This window comes from Somniosus microcephalus, unplaced genomic scaffold (genome assembly GCF_052327205.1).
Source record: "Somniosus microcephalus isolate GS21.2 unplaced genomic scaffold, FLI_Smic_1.0 unresolved_chr3, whole genome shotgun sequence".
Taxonomy (NCBI): Eukaryota; Metazoa; Chordata; class Chondrichthyes; order Squaliformes; family Somniosidae; genus Somniosus; species Somniosus microcephalus.
The window spans coordinates 33,341,715-33,358,351 of record NW_028225181.1 but is presented as its reverse complement, the minus strand read 5'-3'; the positions used below and the strand labels follow the sequence as shown (position 1 = coordinate 33,358,351).

At 44.7% G+C, this 16,637-nt stretch overlaps 1 protein-coding gene across 1 annotated transcript; it reads left to right on the top strand.

Moving 5' to 3' along the window:
• Window positions 1–554: 554 nt before the first annotated feature.
• Window positions 555–1,394, top strand: LOC147091354 (putative G protein-coupled receptor 139). Its single transcript, XM_085976513.1, has one exon. The coding sequence runs from the start codon at window positions 570–572 to the stop codon at window positions 1,392–1,394; it is 825 nt and encodes a 274-aa protein (XP_085832639.1). The 5' UTR covers window positions 555–569.
• Window positions 1,395–16,637: the final 15,243 nt, after the last annotated feature.

Genomic DNA, 16,637 nt, shown 5'->3' with positions numbered 1-16,637 from the left:
TTGCAGTTTCTGGATTTTGCTGTTGCATTCGTTTTCAGTTCTAAATATGATGGATATTCTAACCAGGAGCAGGAGTCCAAGCGGGATTTCCCGCTCCCCTAACACAGGGATACAGAGCGAATTGCGCCGCTCTAAATGCTGACTGATCCTGGGACATGACAGATTCCTGAGAGGGTTTGGTACTTTGAGTCTCTGGTACCTACTGCGCTGCATTTGTCTGCTGGGCGAAATGTAGATCTATCATTTAATCTCTCCTTGATCAAACACCTGTTACTTTCATATTTTATTTAGTCCCATTTCATTTATTGATTCCACGATGTATTCCCGATTATTCTTACAGTAAAGCCGGTATAAAGGTCCACAGATAATAGGATTAGATTATAACAGTAAATATCGCAAATGTGTTGCAGATTTCAGCCCGATTTCCAACAAAATGCTGCTTTTGCTCCCAGCCTGATGTATATTTTCTCTGTTTATTTCCCTTCCTCACAGTGAACTTAGTGACAATTGTGATCCTGTCTCGGGGAAAGTGTGGCCTCTCCAAATGTGTCACTCGCTACCTGGTGGCCATGGCAACGGCGGATCTACTGGTCGTTATCCTCGACCTGATTTTGAGGCACATTCCGATTGTTTATGGTGTACAGTTTTATTTCGTGGAGTCCATACCCGTGTGTAACATTCACGCCATCCTGCTGTTCGCAGCCACAGACTGTTCTGTCTGGTTCACCGTCACTTTCACCTTTGATCGATTTGTGGCCATTTGTTGCCAGAAGCTGAAAACTAAATATTGCACTGAGAAAATGGCAGCTGTTGTTCTGGGAACAGTATCTGTGCTTAGCGGTTTAAAAAACATTTTCTGGTATTTTATGTTCACAGATCAGTACTTGCTTTGGAACACCCCCTGGTTTTGTGATGTCACAGAGGATATTCAGTTTTCACGGGTCTGGGGAGCAATCGAGCTCCTTCATTATATTCTCACCCCGGGGGTCCCATTTGTGGTGATTCTGCTGCTGAATGCTGTCACCGTCAGACACATTTTAGTGTCCAGCAGAGCCCGCAGGAGACTCCGGGGTCCCAGCAGTGGAGAGAGTCCCAGAGACCCAGAAATGGAGAGCCGCAGGAAATCCATCATTTTACTGCTTGTTATCTCCGGCAATTTCATCCTATTATGGGCAGTGTTTATGGTGTATTCAATATGGTGGCGGACGTGGTATTTGGGGTATGAGTCGGCATTTCTACCTGAGTATGTACAGGAACTGGGATTCGGGCTGCAGCTGCTGAGTTGCTGCACAAACACTGGGATTTACGCCGTGACCCAGACTAATTTCAGAGAGCAGTTGAAGAATGTAGTGAAATATCCCTTTACTCTGATTGTAAAATTAATTAAAGGATGAGAAGTACCGGAGAATTTGCAGCCTGACATTTGAGAGTACACTGGGCTGATATCGTGGCACCCCGCAAAAAGATGGCGGTAAGGGGCACCGCACAAAGATGGTGACTCTGGGACACTGCACAAAATGGCGGCTCTGGGGCACAGCACAAAGTTTTTGGTAATGGAGCTCTGCACAAGATGGCGGCTCCTGGGCCCCGCACAAAGATGGCAGCTCTCGGAATCGACACAAACATAGCAGCTCATTGGCCCCGTTAAAGATGGCGTCTCTGGGGCCCCACACAAAAATGGTGGCAAGCACGCCCCATACAAAATTGGTGGCTCTGGGGGCCCAGCACCAAGATGAAGGCTCTTGGAAACTGCACCAAAATGGCGGGCAATTGGCCCCGCAGAAAGATGTCAGCTCTGGAATCCAGCACAAAGAGAGCGGCTCTGCGGCCCCACATTAAGATGGCGGCAAGCAAGCCCTGCACAAAAATGGCAGCTCTGAGGCCCAGCACAAACTTGGCTGCTCTGGTGCCCCGATGAATGCTGGAAGCTCCGAGGCCCCGCACAAAGATGGCAACATCGGCGCCCCACACGTAGAAATATGGCATCTCTGGGACCGCGCATGAAGATGATGGCACCCGCGCCACACATAAAGATGGCGGCACCCGCGATGCGCACAAAGATGGCGGCCCTGGGGACCGGTACAAACATGGTTGCTCTGGGGCCATGCATCAATTTGATGACACCCATGCCACGCCCAAAGATGGCGCCACCCGCAACCCACAATATAATGGCAGTACCGGTGCACCGCACAATGATGGCAGCTCTGTGCCCCACTCAAAGCTGGCGGCACCAGCGCCCCATGGGAGGATGGCGGCTTTGGGGCCCCACATCAATTTGACAGCACCCGTGTCACACAAAAAGTTGGCAGCACCCGAGACCTGCACAAAGGTGGCAGCTCTGGGGACCACCAGAAAGATGGCGGCACAGGCGCTCCACACAAAAATGGTGTCTCCCGTGCCCCACACACATATGGCATCTTTGGGTCCCACACAAAGATGGCGGCATCAACGCCCTGCACAACGATGGTGTCTCGGGCCCACACCCCTCCTCGCTACCGCCCCACACAAAGACAGTAACAAAATACTGCAGACGCTGGAAATCCGAAATAACAACAGAAAATGCTGGAAAAACTCAGCAGGCCAGGCAGCATCCGTGGAGAGAGATACAGAATTATATTTACAGGTCGATGACCTTTGGTCAGAACTGGAAAAAAGCAGGAAAATGAATAGATTTTAAAGCAGGTTTACGGGCTGGGAAAAGGGGAGGGGGATTAAAGAAAAAAGGGAAGGTCAGTGATAGGATAGAAAGCAGGAGAGATAAAGAGATATTGAGAGACATTAAGAGATATTCAAAGCAAGAGCAGGTGGTAACAGGACAGGTTAAGGAAAAAAGGATGGCTCTAGATGAGGTGTGAATTGCCCTGGCAGAATGAAGGACAGCTGCCTTGTGAGAGGGAAGAAAAAAGGCCAAGCAAATGTGTGGATGAAAAAATATCAAATGTATATATATATGAGAATGGAATAGAGTCCTTACAGGAGGCCGGGTGGGAGGAAGTGTACTCCAGGTAGCTGTGTGAGTCAGTGGGTTTGCAATGAGTATTGGTCAATAACCTCTCCCCAGAGATGGAGACAGAGAATTCGAGCAATGGAAGGGAAGTGTCGGAGATGGAGCATGTGAAGGTGAGGGAAGGGTTGAAATTGGAAGCAAAATGAATGAAATTTTCCAGTTCAGGGCATAAGCAGGAGACGGCACCGATACAGTCATCAATGTACCAGAAAAGAGAGATGGGAGGGGACCCGTGTAGGACTGGAACAAATAGTGCTCGACATATCCCACGACAAGGCAGGCATAGCTAGGACCCATGCGGGTACACACAGCAATACCTTTGATTTGGAGGAAATGAGTGGAGTCAAAGGAGAAGTTCAATGTGAGAACTAGTTCAGCCAGGCGGAGGAGGGTGGTGGTGGATGGGAACTGGTTCGGCCTCTGTTCAAGGAAGAAGCGGAGCATCATCAGACCATCCTGTTGGGGGATGGAGGTGTAGAGGGATTGCACGTCCATAGTGAACAGGAGGCGGTTGGCGCTGGAAACTGGAAACTGTTAAAGTGTGGAGGGTGTCAGAAGAGTCGCAGATGTAGGTGGGAAGAGACTGGACAAGGGGAGAAAAAATAGTGTTGAGATAGGAAGAGGTAATTTCCGTGGGGCAAGAACAGGCTGAAACAATGGGTCTACCGCGGCAGACCTGTTTGTGGATCTTGGGAAGGAGGTAGAAGCGGGCTGTGCGGGATTGGGGAATATTGAGGTTGGTGGCCGTGATGGGAAGATCTCCAGAGGAGATGAGGTCAGTGACAGTCTTGGAAACGATGGCTTGATGTTCGGTAGTGGGGTCATGGTCCAGGTGGAGATGGCAGGAGGGGTCGTAGAGTTGGTGCACAAAGATGGCGGGTCTGGTGACCCTGCACAAAGATGCCAGCTGTCACTTTTGGGTTTACCCTGGAGGCGGGAGCCGAGAGCCTGGAGGGCGGCAGCTGCAGCCCCGGTTACCCTGAGATTGGGCGGCGAGGTGGAGCAGCCCGACCCGCCCCGACCTACAGCCGCCCGAGCATCTCAGCCTTGCGAGGAGAGGCCCGGCACCAGGCCTTTATTAATCATTATACCCCTTAATAATGCCTTAAGGCCAATAAATCACGTTACAGATTATTCTAACCCTTTTTAAATCATTATGACCATTAATAAAACATTATGACGCTTTTTAAATCATAATGACACTTAATAATAACTTTTATAATTCAACCTTGGGTTGTGTGCGTCCCTGAGCAGGCCAGCATTTCTTGCCTATCACTAATTGCCCTTGAGAAGTTGGTGGTGCACCACCTGAGACAAGCGAGTGTTTGATGGGCCATTTCAGAGGCCAGTTAAGAGTCAATCACGTTGCAGTGCCTCTGGAGACACACTTCAACCAGACCAGGTAAGGACAGAAGACTTCCTTCCCTAAAGGCCATTAGTGAACCAGGCAGGTTTTATACGACAATCCGGTACTTTCATGGTCACCATTACTGACAGAAGCTTTTTATTCCAGATTTGTTTAATTAATTTAATTTAAATTTCCCAGCTGGTGCAATTTGAACACTGGATCATTTGTCCATTCACCTGGATTACTAGACCAGCAACATAACCAATATGCTACTGTACCCTTCAAATATATTGCCATTCCTTCAACGTCGCTGGGTCAAAAGCCTGAAATTCCTACAGTAACAGTATTGAGGGAGCACCTTCAGCACACGGACTGCAGCGACCCAAGATGAAGGCCCAACATTTTCTAACGAGCAACTAGTGATGGTCAAGTAATACCGGCCTTGACAGCGTCACTCATATCCTGAGGAAAAATAGATAGAAATAATAAAATAAGATTAAAATCAATGATTTTGTAATTCATTGAATGAACCCAGTTGGGGCCTGTGATCAGTGTGGGGCGTCAAGTACGCTAAACAAATTGTCAACACAACTTGAATCACCAATGCTATGATTGTATGATTGATACAACGCACACTTTCCCAACTCCTATATCGTTACAAAAGGTGCTTGAGAAACTATCTCATATTACCAAAATTGAATGGCTTGGGATTAAAATGGCAGTGACAACAGTGAGTGGTGTGGCGTATATCAGTATGAAAGAGAGGATCACAGTGAAGGGAGTATCAGAGTTTTACAGTGAGGTGGTTGCGGTATATCAGTGTGTTGCAGGGAGGGGTGTGGGGTATATCAGAGTGTTACAGTTAAGTGGTTGGGGTATATCAGAGTTTTACAGTGAGGGGTGTGGGGTTTATCAGCGTGATGCAGTGAGGTGTGTTGGGTATATCAGAGAGTTACAATGAATCGTGTGGTGTATATCAGAGTGTTACAGCGATGGGTGTGGAATATATCAGACTCTTACAGTGAGGGGTGTGGGGTATATGAGAATGCTAAAGTGAGGGTGTGGGATAAATCACAGTATTACAGCGAGGGGTGTGTGCGATACCAATGTTACACTGAGGTTTGTGAGGCATATCAGAGTCTTACAGTGAGTGGTGTGTGGTATATCAGTGTGTTCGAGTGATGGTGTTGTGTATATCACAGTGTTACAGCGAGGGGTGTGCGATATATCAGACTGCTACAGTGACGGGTGTGGGGTATACCAGAGTGTAACAGTGAGCTGTGTGGGGTATATCACAGTGTTACATTGAGTGGTGTGGGAAATATTACAGTGTTACAGTGATGTGAGTGGGGTATATAGGCCTGTTACAGTGAACGGTTTGGAATATATAAGAAAGGATTAAAGTGAGGGGTATATCAGAGTGTTAAAGTGAATGGTGTGATGTATATCACAGTGTGACATAGAAACATGGAAACATAGAAGATAGGAGAAGGAGTAGGCCATTCGTTCCCTCGAGCCTGCTCCGCCATTCAATGCAATCATGGCTGATCATCCAAATTCAGTACCCGGACCATGCTTTCTCCCCAGACCCCTTGATCGCTTTAGCCTTTAGAAATATATCCAACTCCTTTTGGAATATATTTAATGAACTGGCCGCCACCGCCTTCTGTGGTAGAGAGTTCCAGAGGTTCACCACTCTCTGGGTGAAGAAATTCCTTCTCAGTTCTGTCCTAAATGGTCTACCCTTTATCCTTAGACTGTGTCCCCTGGCTCTGGACTCCCCGACCATCGGGAACATCCTTCCTGCATCTAGTTTGTCCAGTCCTGTCAGAATTATATATGTTTCAATGAGATCCCCTCTCATTCTTCTAAACTTCAGCGAGTACAAGCCCAATTGACTCAATCCCTCCTGATACGTCATTCCTGCCATCCCAGGCATCAGCCTGGTGAATCTTCGCTGAACCCCTTCCATGGAAAAAACATCCTTCCTCAGATAAGGCGACCAAAACTGCACACAATACTCAAGATGTGGTCTCAACAAGGCCCTGTACAACTGCAGCAAGACATCGTTGTTCCTGTACTCAAAACCTCTCGCTATGAAGGCCAACATACCATTTGCCTTCTAAACCGCCTGCTGCACCTGCATGCTTACCTTCAGCGACTGGTGCACAAGGACACCCAGATCTCGTTGCACTTCCCATTCTCCCAATCTATTGCCATTTAGATAATAATCTGCCTTCCTGTTTTGCCACCAAGTGGATAACCTCACATTTATCCACATTATATTGCATCTGCCATGCTTCTGCCCAATCACCCAACATGTCCAAATCATCCTGGAGTTTCTCGACATCCTCCTCACAGCACACACGCTCACCCAGCTTTGTGTCATCTGCAAATTTGGAGATTTTACATCTATTTCCCTTGTCGAGATCATTAATATGTATTTTGAATAGCTGCGGCCCAAGCACCGATTCCTGCGGTACCCCACTGATCACTGACTGCCACTCGGAAAAAGACCCGTTTATGCCAACTCTTTGCTTTCTGTCTGCCAACCAGTTCTCTATCCAAGTCAATACCTTGCCCCCAATCCCATGTGCCTTAACTTTGCACGCTAATCTCTTATGCAGGATCTTATCGAAGATCTTCTCAAAGTCCAGATACTCCACATCCACTCGTTCTCACTTATCTATTTTACCAGTTACATCCTCAAAAATTTCCAGTAGATTAGTCAAGCACGATTTCCCTTTTGTGAATCCATGTTGACTTTGTCCGTTCCTGTCAATGTTTTTCAAGAGCTCTGCTATTATATCTTTTATAGTAATGGACTCTAGCATTTTCCCGACTACCGATGTCAGGCTTACCAGTCTGTAATTCCCTGATTTCTCTCTACCACCTTTTTTGAATAGTAGCGTAACATTAGTTACCCTCCAATCCATGGTTACTGTTCAAGATTCCAACAAATGTTGGAAGATGATGAGCAATGCATCTACAATTTCTAGGGCCACTTCCTTAAGTACTCTAGGATGTATAATATCAGGCACTGGGGATTTAACAACCTTCAATCCCATTAATTTCCCTAACACCATTTCCCTACAAATACTGATTTCATTCAGTTCCACCCTTTCATCAGACCCTATGTTCCCCTGCATCTCTGGGAGGTTATATGTGTCCTCCATTGTGAAGACAGAAGCAACATATGTATTATTTGGTCAGCCATTTCTTTGTTCCCCATTATAAATTCCACTGATTCTGACTGCAAGTGACCGACGCTTGACTTCACCAATCTTTTTCTTTTCACATATCTATAAAAGCTTTTACAGTCAGTTTTTATGTTCCCTGAAATCTTAGTCTCATATTCTATTTCTACCTCTTAATTATTCGATTGGTCCTCCTTTGTTGAATCCTAAACTGCACACAATCCTCAGGATTACTGCTTTGTCTGGCCAATTTATATGTGCTCTCCTTGGATCTTATGCTATCCCTAATTTCCCTTGTTAGCCACGGTTGTGTCACCATTTTTGGTTTTTTTTAATGCCAAACTGGAATGAACAAATTCTGTAGCTCATCCATGCGGTCTTTGAATGTGTTCCATTGATGGGTGTGGGATATATCAGAGTGTTATAGTGAAGAGTGTGAGGGTTTGTCAGTGTGCTTCATTGAAGGGTGTGGGTATATCAGAGTGTTACACCGACGGGTGTGGATTATTTCATAGTGTTGCAGCGAGGTGTGTGGGGTATGTCAGAGCCACAGTCAGGGGTGTTTGGTATATCAGAGTGCTACAGCGAGGGGAATGGAGTGTTTCAGAGAGTGTTGCAGTGAGGAGCGTGGGTATAACGGTGTTTTACAGTGAGAGGCTTTGGGTATGTAAGATAGGGTTAAAGTCAGGAGTGTGGGGTATATCAGAGTATAACTGTGAGGGATGTGGGTTAAACATAGAAACATAGAAGATAGGAGCAGGAGTAGGCCAACCGGCCCCTCGAGCCTGCTCTGCCATTCAATGTGATCATGGCTGTTCTTTCATATTCAGTACCCTGTTCCAGCTTTCACCCCATATCCCTTTGCACCCTTAGCCTTAAGAAATATATCCAACTCCTTCTTGAATATATTTAATGAATTGGCTTCAAGTGTCTTTTGTGGCACAGAATTCGACAGCTTCACCACTCTCTGGGTGAAGAAATTCCTCCTCAGCTCAGTCCTAAATCGCATACCACTTATCTTTAGACTCTCACCCCTGGTTCTGGACTCCCCCGCCACCGGGAACATCCTTCCTGCAGCTAGTCTGTCTAGTCCTGTTAGAATTTTATAAGTTTCAATGAGATTCCCTCTCATTCTTCTAAATTCGAGCGAATATATGAATAATCGACCCATGCACCTGCATGCTTACCTTCAGCGACTGGTGCATAAGGACAGCCAGGTCTCATTGCACTTCCCCTTTTCCCAATCTATTGCCATTCAGATAATAATCTGCCTTCCTGTTTTTGCCACCAAAGTTAATAAGCTCGCATTTGTCCACATTATACTGCATCTGCAATGCATCTGCCCAATTGCCCAACCTGTCCAAATCGTACTGGATGTTCTCCGCAACCTCCTCACAGTACACACGCCGACCCAGCTTTGTGTCATCTGCAAACTTGGAGACATTACATCTAGTTCCCTCGTCTAGATAATTAATATATATTGTGAATAACAGGGGTCCTAGCACCGATCTCTGCGGTACCCCACTAGTCACTGCCATCCACTCGGATAAAGATGCGTTTATTCCAACTATTAGCCTCCTGTCTGCCAACCAGTTTTCTATCCAAGTCAGTATCTTACCCCCAATCCCTTGTGCTTTAGCTTTGCACATTAGTCTCTTATGCGGGACCTTATCGAAAGCCTGCTGAAAGTCCAAATACACCACATCCACTGGTTCTCCCTTATCTATTCTACCAGTTACATCCTCAAAAAATTCCAGTAGATTAGTCAAGCATGATTTACCTTTTGTAAATCCATGTTGATTTTGTCGCATCCTGTCACTGTTTTCCAAGTGCTCTGCTATAACATCTTTTACAATGGACTCTAGCATTTTCCCCACTACTTTTGTCAGTCCTATTATTCCCCGTTTTTTCTCTACCACCTTTTATAAAATAGTGGGGTTACATGAACAACCCTCCAATCCATGGGAACTGTTCCAGAAGCTATAGAATTTTGGAAGATGACCAGCATTGCATCTGCCATTTCCAGGGCCACTTCCTTAAGTACCCTAGGATGTAAATGATCAGGCCCTGGGGATGTATCCGCCTTCAATTCCAGCAATTTCCCTTACACCATGTTCCTACAAACACTGATTTCATTCAGTTCCTCCCGCTCTTTAGATTCTATGCTCCCCGACATCTCTGGGAGTTTATGTGTGTCCTCCTTTGTGAAGACTTAGCCAAAGTATGTATTTACTTGGTATGCCATGTATTAGTACTCCATTATAAATTCCCCTGATTCTGGCACCAAGGGACCTATGCTTGACTTTACTAATGTTTTTCTCTTCACATATCTATAGAAGCTTTTCAGTCAGTGTTTATGGTTCCTGCAAGCTTACTCTCATACTTTATGTTCCCCCTCTTAATTAATCCCTTTGTCGTCCTTTTCCGGATCCTAAACTGCTCCCAATCCTCAGATTAGCTGCTTCTTCTGGCCAATATATATGTCCTCTCCTTGGATCTTATGCTGTCCCTAATTTCCCATGTTAGCCAATGTGGACTCACCCTTTTTGTTTTATTTTTATGCCAAACAGGGATGAACAAATTCTGTAGTTCATCCGTGCGATCTTTAAATGTTTGCCATTGCATTTTCACCGTCAACCTTTAAAGTAATCTGCTCCAATCCTTGCTAGCCATCTCGTGCCTCATATCATCGTAATTTCCTTTATTTAAATTCATTACCCAAGTTTCTGAATCAACTATTTCACTCTCCATCTTAATGAAGAATTCTATCATATAATGATCGCTCCTCCCCAAGGGGTCTCGCATTAGATTGCTAATTAATCCTTTCGAATTACATAATACCCAGACAAAGATGGCCTCATCTCTAGTTGCTTCCTCGACATATAGGTCCAGGAAACCATCCCGTATATACTCTAGGAATTCCTCGTCCACAGTATTGTTACTAATTTGGTTAGACCAATCTCTATGTAGATTAAAGTCACCCATGATAACTGCTGTGCCCTTATTGCACGCATCTCTAATATCCATTTTAATGGCATCCCCAACATCAGCATCACTGTTTGGGGGTCTGTATACAACTCCCACTAACATTTTCTGCCCCTTGGTATTTCTCAGCTCTCCCCATAAAGATTCCACATCTTATGAGCTAATATCCATCCTTACTATTGTGTTAATCTCCTCTTTAACAGCAATGCTACACCACCGCCTTTTCCTTTTTGCCTGTCCTTCCTGAATATTGAATATCCTCGATGTTGAATTCCCAGCTTTGGTCACCCTGGAACCATGTCTCCGTAATCCCAATTATATCATATCCGTTTACATCTATTTGCACAGCTAATTCATCCACCGTATTACAAATGCTCCTCGCATTAAGACACAAAGCCGTTAGCAGTGTATTTCTAACACTCTTAGATCTTTTAGAATTATTGTTTACTGTGGCCATGTTTGATTTACACCCTTGATTTCTCTGAATTCCACTCTGCTTTTCTCTTTCATGTCTTTTACTTCTATCATTGCTTCCCTTTCCCCTGCCACTTTAGTTTAAACCCTCCCAAACACCACTAGCAAACACTCCCTATAGGACATCGGTCCTGGTCCTGCCCAGGTGCAAACCATCCGGCTTGTACTGGTCCCACCTCCCCCAGAACCTGTTCCGATGTCCCAGGAATTGGAATCCCAACCCCTTGTACCATTACTCTAGCCATGTATACATCTGAAATATCCTTCTATTTCTACTCTGACTAGCACGTGGCACTGGTAGCAACCCTGAGATTACTGCCTTTGAGGTCCTATTTTTTAATTTACCTCCTAACTCACTATATTCAGCTGTTAGGATTTAATCCCGTTTTTTATCTATATCGTTGGTACCTATATGCACCACGGCAACTGGCTGTTCACGCTCCCCCTCTAGGGTACACCAGGGTGTTATAATAAGGGGTGTGGGGTTTATCAGAGTGCTTCATTGAGGGCTGTGGGTATATCAGAGTGTTACAGCGAGGTATGTGGTGTATTTCAGTGTCACAGGCAGGGGTGTTTGGTATATCAGAGTGCTACAGCGAGGGGTATGGATTATATAAGAGAGTGTTGCAGTGAGGGGCGTGATGTATAAAGGTGTGTTACAGTGAGTGGTTTTGCATATATAAGAGAATGTTACATTCAGGAGTGTGGGGTAAATTATAGTGTTACAGTGAGGGATGTGGGGTATATAAGAGAGTTATTTTGAGGGCTGTTCTTTATATCAGACTGAAACTGTGAGGGGTGTTGGGTTTATCAAATTATTATAACGATAGGTGTGGATTATATCAGAATGTTACAATGAGGGCTGTCTCATTTATCAAAATGTTACCGTGAGCAGTGTAGGTGTATCAGAGCATTTCAGTGAGGGATATGGAATATATCAGAGTGTTACAGTGACATGTGTGTGGTATATCAGTGTTGCAGTCAGGGCTGTTTGGTATATCAGAGTGTCACAGCGAGCAGCATGGAATGTATCAGACTGTTACAGTGAGGGGCGTGGGTTATAATGGTGTGTTACAGTGAGAGGTTGTGTCTTTGTAAGAGAGTGTTACAGTCAGGAGAGTGGGGCATTTCAGAGTATAACTGTGAGGGGTGTGGTTTATATCAGCGTGTTACAGTGAGTTGTGTGGGGTATATCAGAGTGTTACAGTGAGGAGTGTGGTTTATATCAGAGTGATACAATGAGGGGAGTGGGATATATCAGTGTGTTACAGTGAGAGGTTTGTGGTAATTAAGGGCTTGGGGTGTATCTTACTGTTGCAATGATGGGTGCTGTGTATATCAGAGTGCAGTGAGGTATATCAGCGTGTTAGACTGAGGGGTATGGTATATTTCAAAGTTTTACATTGAGGGGTGTAGGGAATATCATAGTGTTAAAGTGAGGTGAATGGTGTATATCGGTTTGTTACAGTGAAAGGTTTGGGATAGTGAAGGGAGGATTAAATGCGGGGTATATCAGAGTGTTAAAATGAATGCTGTTGGGTATACCACAGTGCTACAGTGAGGGGTTTGGGGTAAATCACAGTTTAGCAGTGAAGGTTGTGGGATATATCAGAGTGTTACAGTGAAGTGTTTGGGGTATATCAGAGTATGACCATGAGGGTTGTGGGGTATATCAATGTGTTACAGTGCGGGGTATGGAGTATATCAGTGTGTTACAGCGAGGTGTTTTGGGTATATAAGTGTTACAGTCTGGAGTGTTTGGTATGTCAGGGAGCTACAGTGAGGGGTATGGAGTGAAACAGCGAGTGTAACAGTGAGGCGCGTGGGGTATGTAAGAGAAGGTTACAGTCAGGAGTGTGGGGTATATCAGAGTACAACTGTGAGAGGTGTGGTTTATATCAGAGTGTTAAAGTGAGGGATGTGGGGTCCATTAGAGTGTTACAGTGATGGGTGTGGGGTATATTAGAGTGTTACAGTGAGGGGTATATTAGAGTGTTACACTGAGGAGTATGGAGTATACCAGAGTAGGACAGAGAGGGGTGTGTGTTATATCGGTGTGTTATAGTTAGTGGTGTGGTGTATATCGGTGTGTTACAGTGAGAGGTGTGGTATAAATCAGTGTGTGACAGTGAGGACTGTGGGGTATATCAGAGTGTTATAGTCAGTGGAGTGGGTTTACATCAGAGTTTTACAGTGAGGGATATGGTGTATATCAGAGTAATACAATGAGGGGAGTGGTGTTAACTCAGAGTGTTACATTGAGGGGTGTGTGGTATATCGGTCTGTTACAGTGCGAGCTTTGGCTATGTAAGCGAGGAATAAAGTGATGTGTATATCAGAGTGTTACAGTGAGGGGTGTGGGGTATATCACAGTGTTACAGTGTGGGGTGAGGAGAATATCAGATTGTTACAGTGACGGGTGGGGCATATATCAGAGTGTTACAATAAGGGGTGTGGAGTATATCCGAGAGTGTTTACAGTGAGGACGTGGGGCATATCGCTGTATTACAGTGACGGTTATGGGTATATAAGAGAGGATTAAATTAATGGGTATGTCAGAGTGTTACATAGAAACATAGAAACATAGAAGATAGGAGCAGGAGTAGGCCATTCGGCCCTTCGAGCCTGACCCGCCATTCAATGAGATCATGGCTGATCATCCAAACCCTAGTACCTGGCCCCTACACTGACAGCCATCCCACCTAAGCCCTATCCCCGTAACCCCGTAACCCCACGTATTTAATCCCCCCTAACACTAAGGGCCAATTTTTATCATGGCCAATCAACCTAACCTGCACATCTTTGGATGGGTGCGGGGTATATCAGTGTGTTACAGTGAATGGTGTGGGGTATAGCACAGTGTTACAGTGTGGAGAGAGCTGTGTTACAGTGAGTGGTGTGGGGTGTATCACAGTGTGACAGTGAGGGGTGCGGGGTATATCAGTGTGTTACAGTGAGTGGTGTGGAGTATATCACTGATACATTCAGGGGTGTGGGGTATATCAGAGTGTTACAGTGACGGGTGTGGTGTATATCCGTGAGTGTTACAATAATGGCTGTGGTGTAATAGATTTTTATACTGATATGTCTGGGGTGTATCAGTGTGATATAGTGCGTGGTGTGGGCTACATCAGAGTGTTACAGTGAGGGCTGTGGGCTACATCAGAGTGTTACAGGGAGGGGTGTGGGGTGTATCATTAGGCTTTTAATTTGGGGGGTTTCCGATAACTCTAAGTGTTATAATGAGGGGTGTGGGGTATATCAGTGTGTTACAGAGAGAGGTTTTTGGTATTTAAGAGAGTGGGTTTATCGGAGTTTTGCATGAGGGGTGCAGGTTACTGTATTTCAGTGTGTTGTGAGGTATTACAGAGTGTCAGAGTAAGGGGTATGTGTTATATCAGAGTGCTACATTGATGGTTGTGTGGTATATCAGAGTTATAAAGTAAGGTGAGTGGAGTATATCAGTCTGTTACAGTGAGAGTTTTGGGATATGTAAGAGAGGATTAAAGTGTTGGGTATATCAGAGTGTTATAGTCAGGGGAGTGGGTTTACATCAGCGAGCTACAGTGAGTGGTATAGCGTATATTAGTGTTACATTCAGGGGTGCGGGGTATATCAGAGTGTTACAGTGGGGTGTGTGGGTATGTCAGAGTAAGACAGTGAGTTGTGTGGGCTACATAAGAGGATTACAGTGAGGGGTGTGGTGTATGTCCGAGATTGTTACAGTGAGGGGCGTGGTGTATATCAGGGTGTTACAGTGAGGGGTGTGGGGTGTATCTTCAGAGTGTTACTGTTAGAGGTTATCGACATCTCAGAGTGTTACAATGAGGGGTGTGGGGTTTATCAGAGTGTTACAGTGAGAGGTTTGTTTATTTAAGAGAGTTGGGTGTATCTGAGAGTTTCAGTGACGAGTGCTGGGTATATCATCAGAGATAAATGAGGTATACCAGATTGTTTGAGTCAGTGTTGTGGGGTATATCATAGTGTTAAAGTAAAGGGTGTCGGGTACATCAGAGAGTAAAACTGAGGTGAGTTTGTTGTATCGGTCTGTTACAGTGATTCGTTTGGGATATTTCAGAGAGGATAAAATTGAGGGATATGTATCACAGTGTTAAAGTGAATGGTGTGGGGTATATCAGGGTGTTAAACTTAGGTGAGTGGAGCTTTACTCTGTATTTAACCCATGTGTACCTGCCTGTTCCAATGAAAGGTCAACGAGCTGAAATGTTAACTCTGTTTCTATCTCCACAGATGCTGCCTGAGCTGCTGAGTGTTTCCAGCATTTTCTGTTATTACTGCAGATTTCGAGCGACCGTAGTATTTTGCCTGTGTGCGCCTGCCTGGATGTGTTTGATGGGACAGTATTGAGGGAGCTTTCAGAAAATAACTAAATAAGAAATAGGAGCAGGAGTGGGCCATTTGGCCATTTAGCCTGCTCCTCCTTTCAATATGATCATGGTTGAACTTCTACCTCAATTCCACTTTCCTGCACAATTCCCATATCCCTTTAATCCCTCAATATTCAAAAATCTATCGATCTCTGTCTTGAAAATACTCAACGACTGAGCCCCCACAGCCATTTTGGCTGGAGAATATCAACGATTCACCACACTCCGAGTGAAGCAACTTCATCTGATCTCAATCCTAAATGGCCAACCCCTTAGTCTGAAATGTTGACCTCTGGTTCTAGACTCCCCAGCGATGGGAAACATCCTCCCTTCATCTATCCTGTCAAGCCCTGTAAGAATTTTGTAAGTTTCAAAGAGATCACCTCTCATTCTTCTAATTTCTAAAGAATATAGACCTAGTCTACTCAATCTCTCATCATAGGACAATCCCTCCATCCCAGGAACCAGGCTCGTGAACCTTCGTTGCACTCCCTCTTTGACAAGTATATCCTTCCTTAGGTAAACTGCCCAAAACTGTACACAGTACCCCCGGTGCGGTCTCACCAGGGCCCTATTTAATTGCAATAAGTCGTCTTTACATTATACTCAAATCTTCTTGTAATAACGGCCATTATCTTTCCTAATTGCTTGCTATACCTGTAGGTGAATGATCAGTGATTCTTGTACAAGGACTCCAAGGTCCCTCTGAACACCATTTCCCAATCTCTCAGCATTTCAAAAATACTTCTTTTCTATTTTTCCAACCAAAGTGGATAACATCATGTTTCCCTGCATTATATTCCATTCACAAATTGAGTCCACGTAAGTTATTAGAATATTAATCACAATGCAACCAGAGAAGCAACAAATATAAAATGTGCTAATTCTGTAATTCGCAGTATTAAAAAGAACTGAACAAATGGGTATCCGTATTTTCAACTTCAAATACTTCCATTAATAAACGTGGTCTTCTTTAACCAGCACCCGCCATATAACAGCACAGAAATGCAGCACTTATTCACAAGTGCAGAAACACGCATACACAATTTGCGTCACTGAATTATAAACAAAAAGCAGGAAAAACGGTGATTTCACCGAAATAAGCATTTGTCTTTCTTCCTGGAGACGAGAACCATTCAAAGTGCCTTGGAAATATTTACTCATATGCTGACGTAAAGATTTATAATTTATGAATTTGACTTCTAATGTTTTTCTCTCAAACATTCTCCACAATATTA

What these genes read in the sequence shown, in the direction of transcription:
- LOC147091354 (XM_085976513.1), top strand. Translation starts at nt 570, where the DNA reads ATGGCAACGGCGGATCTACTGGTCGTTATCCTCGACCTGATTTTGAGG.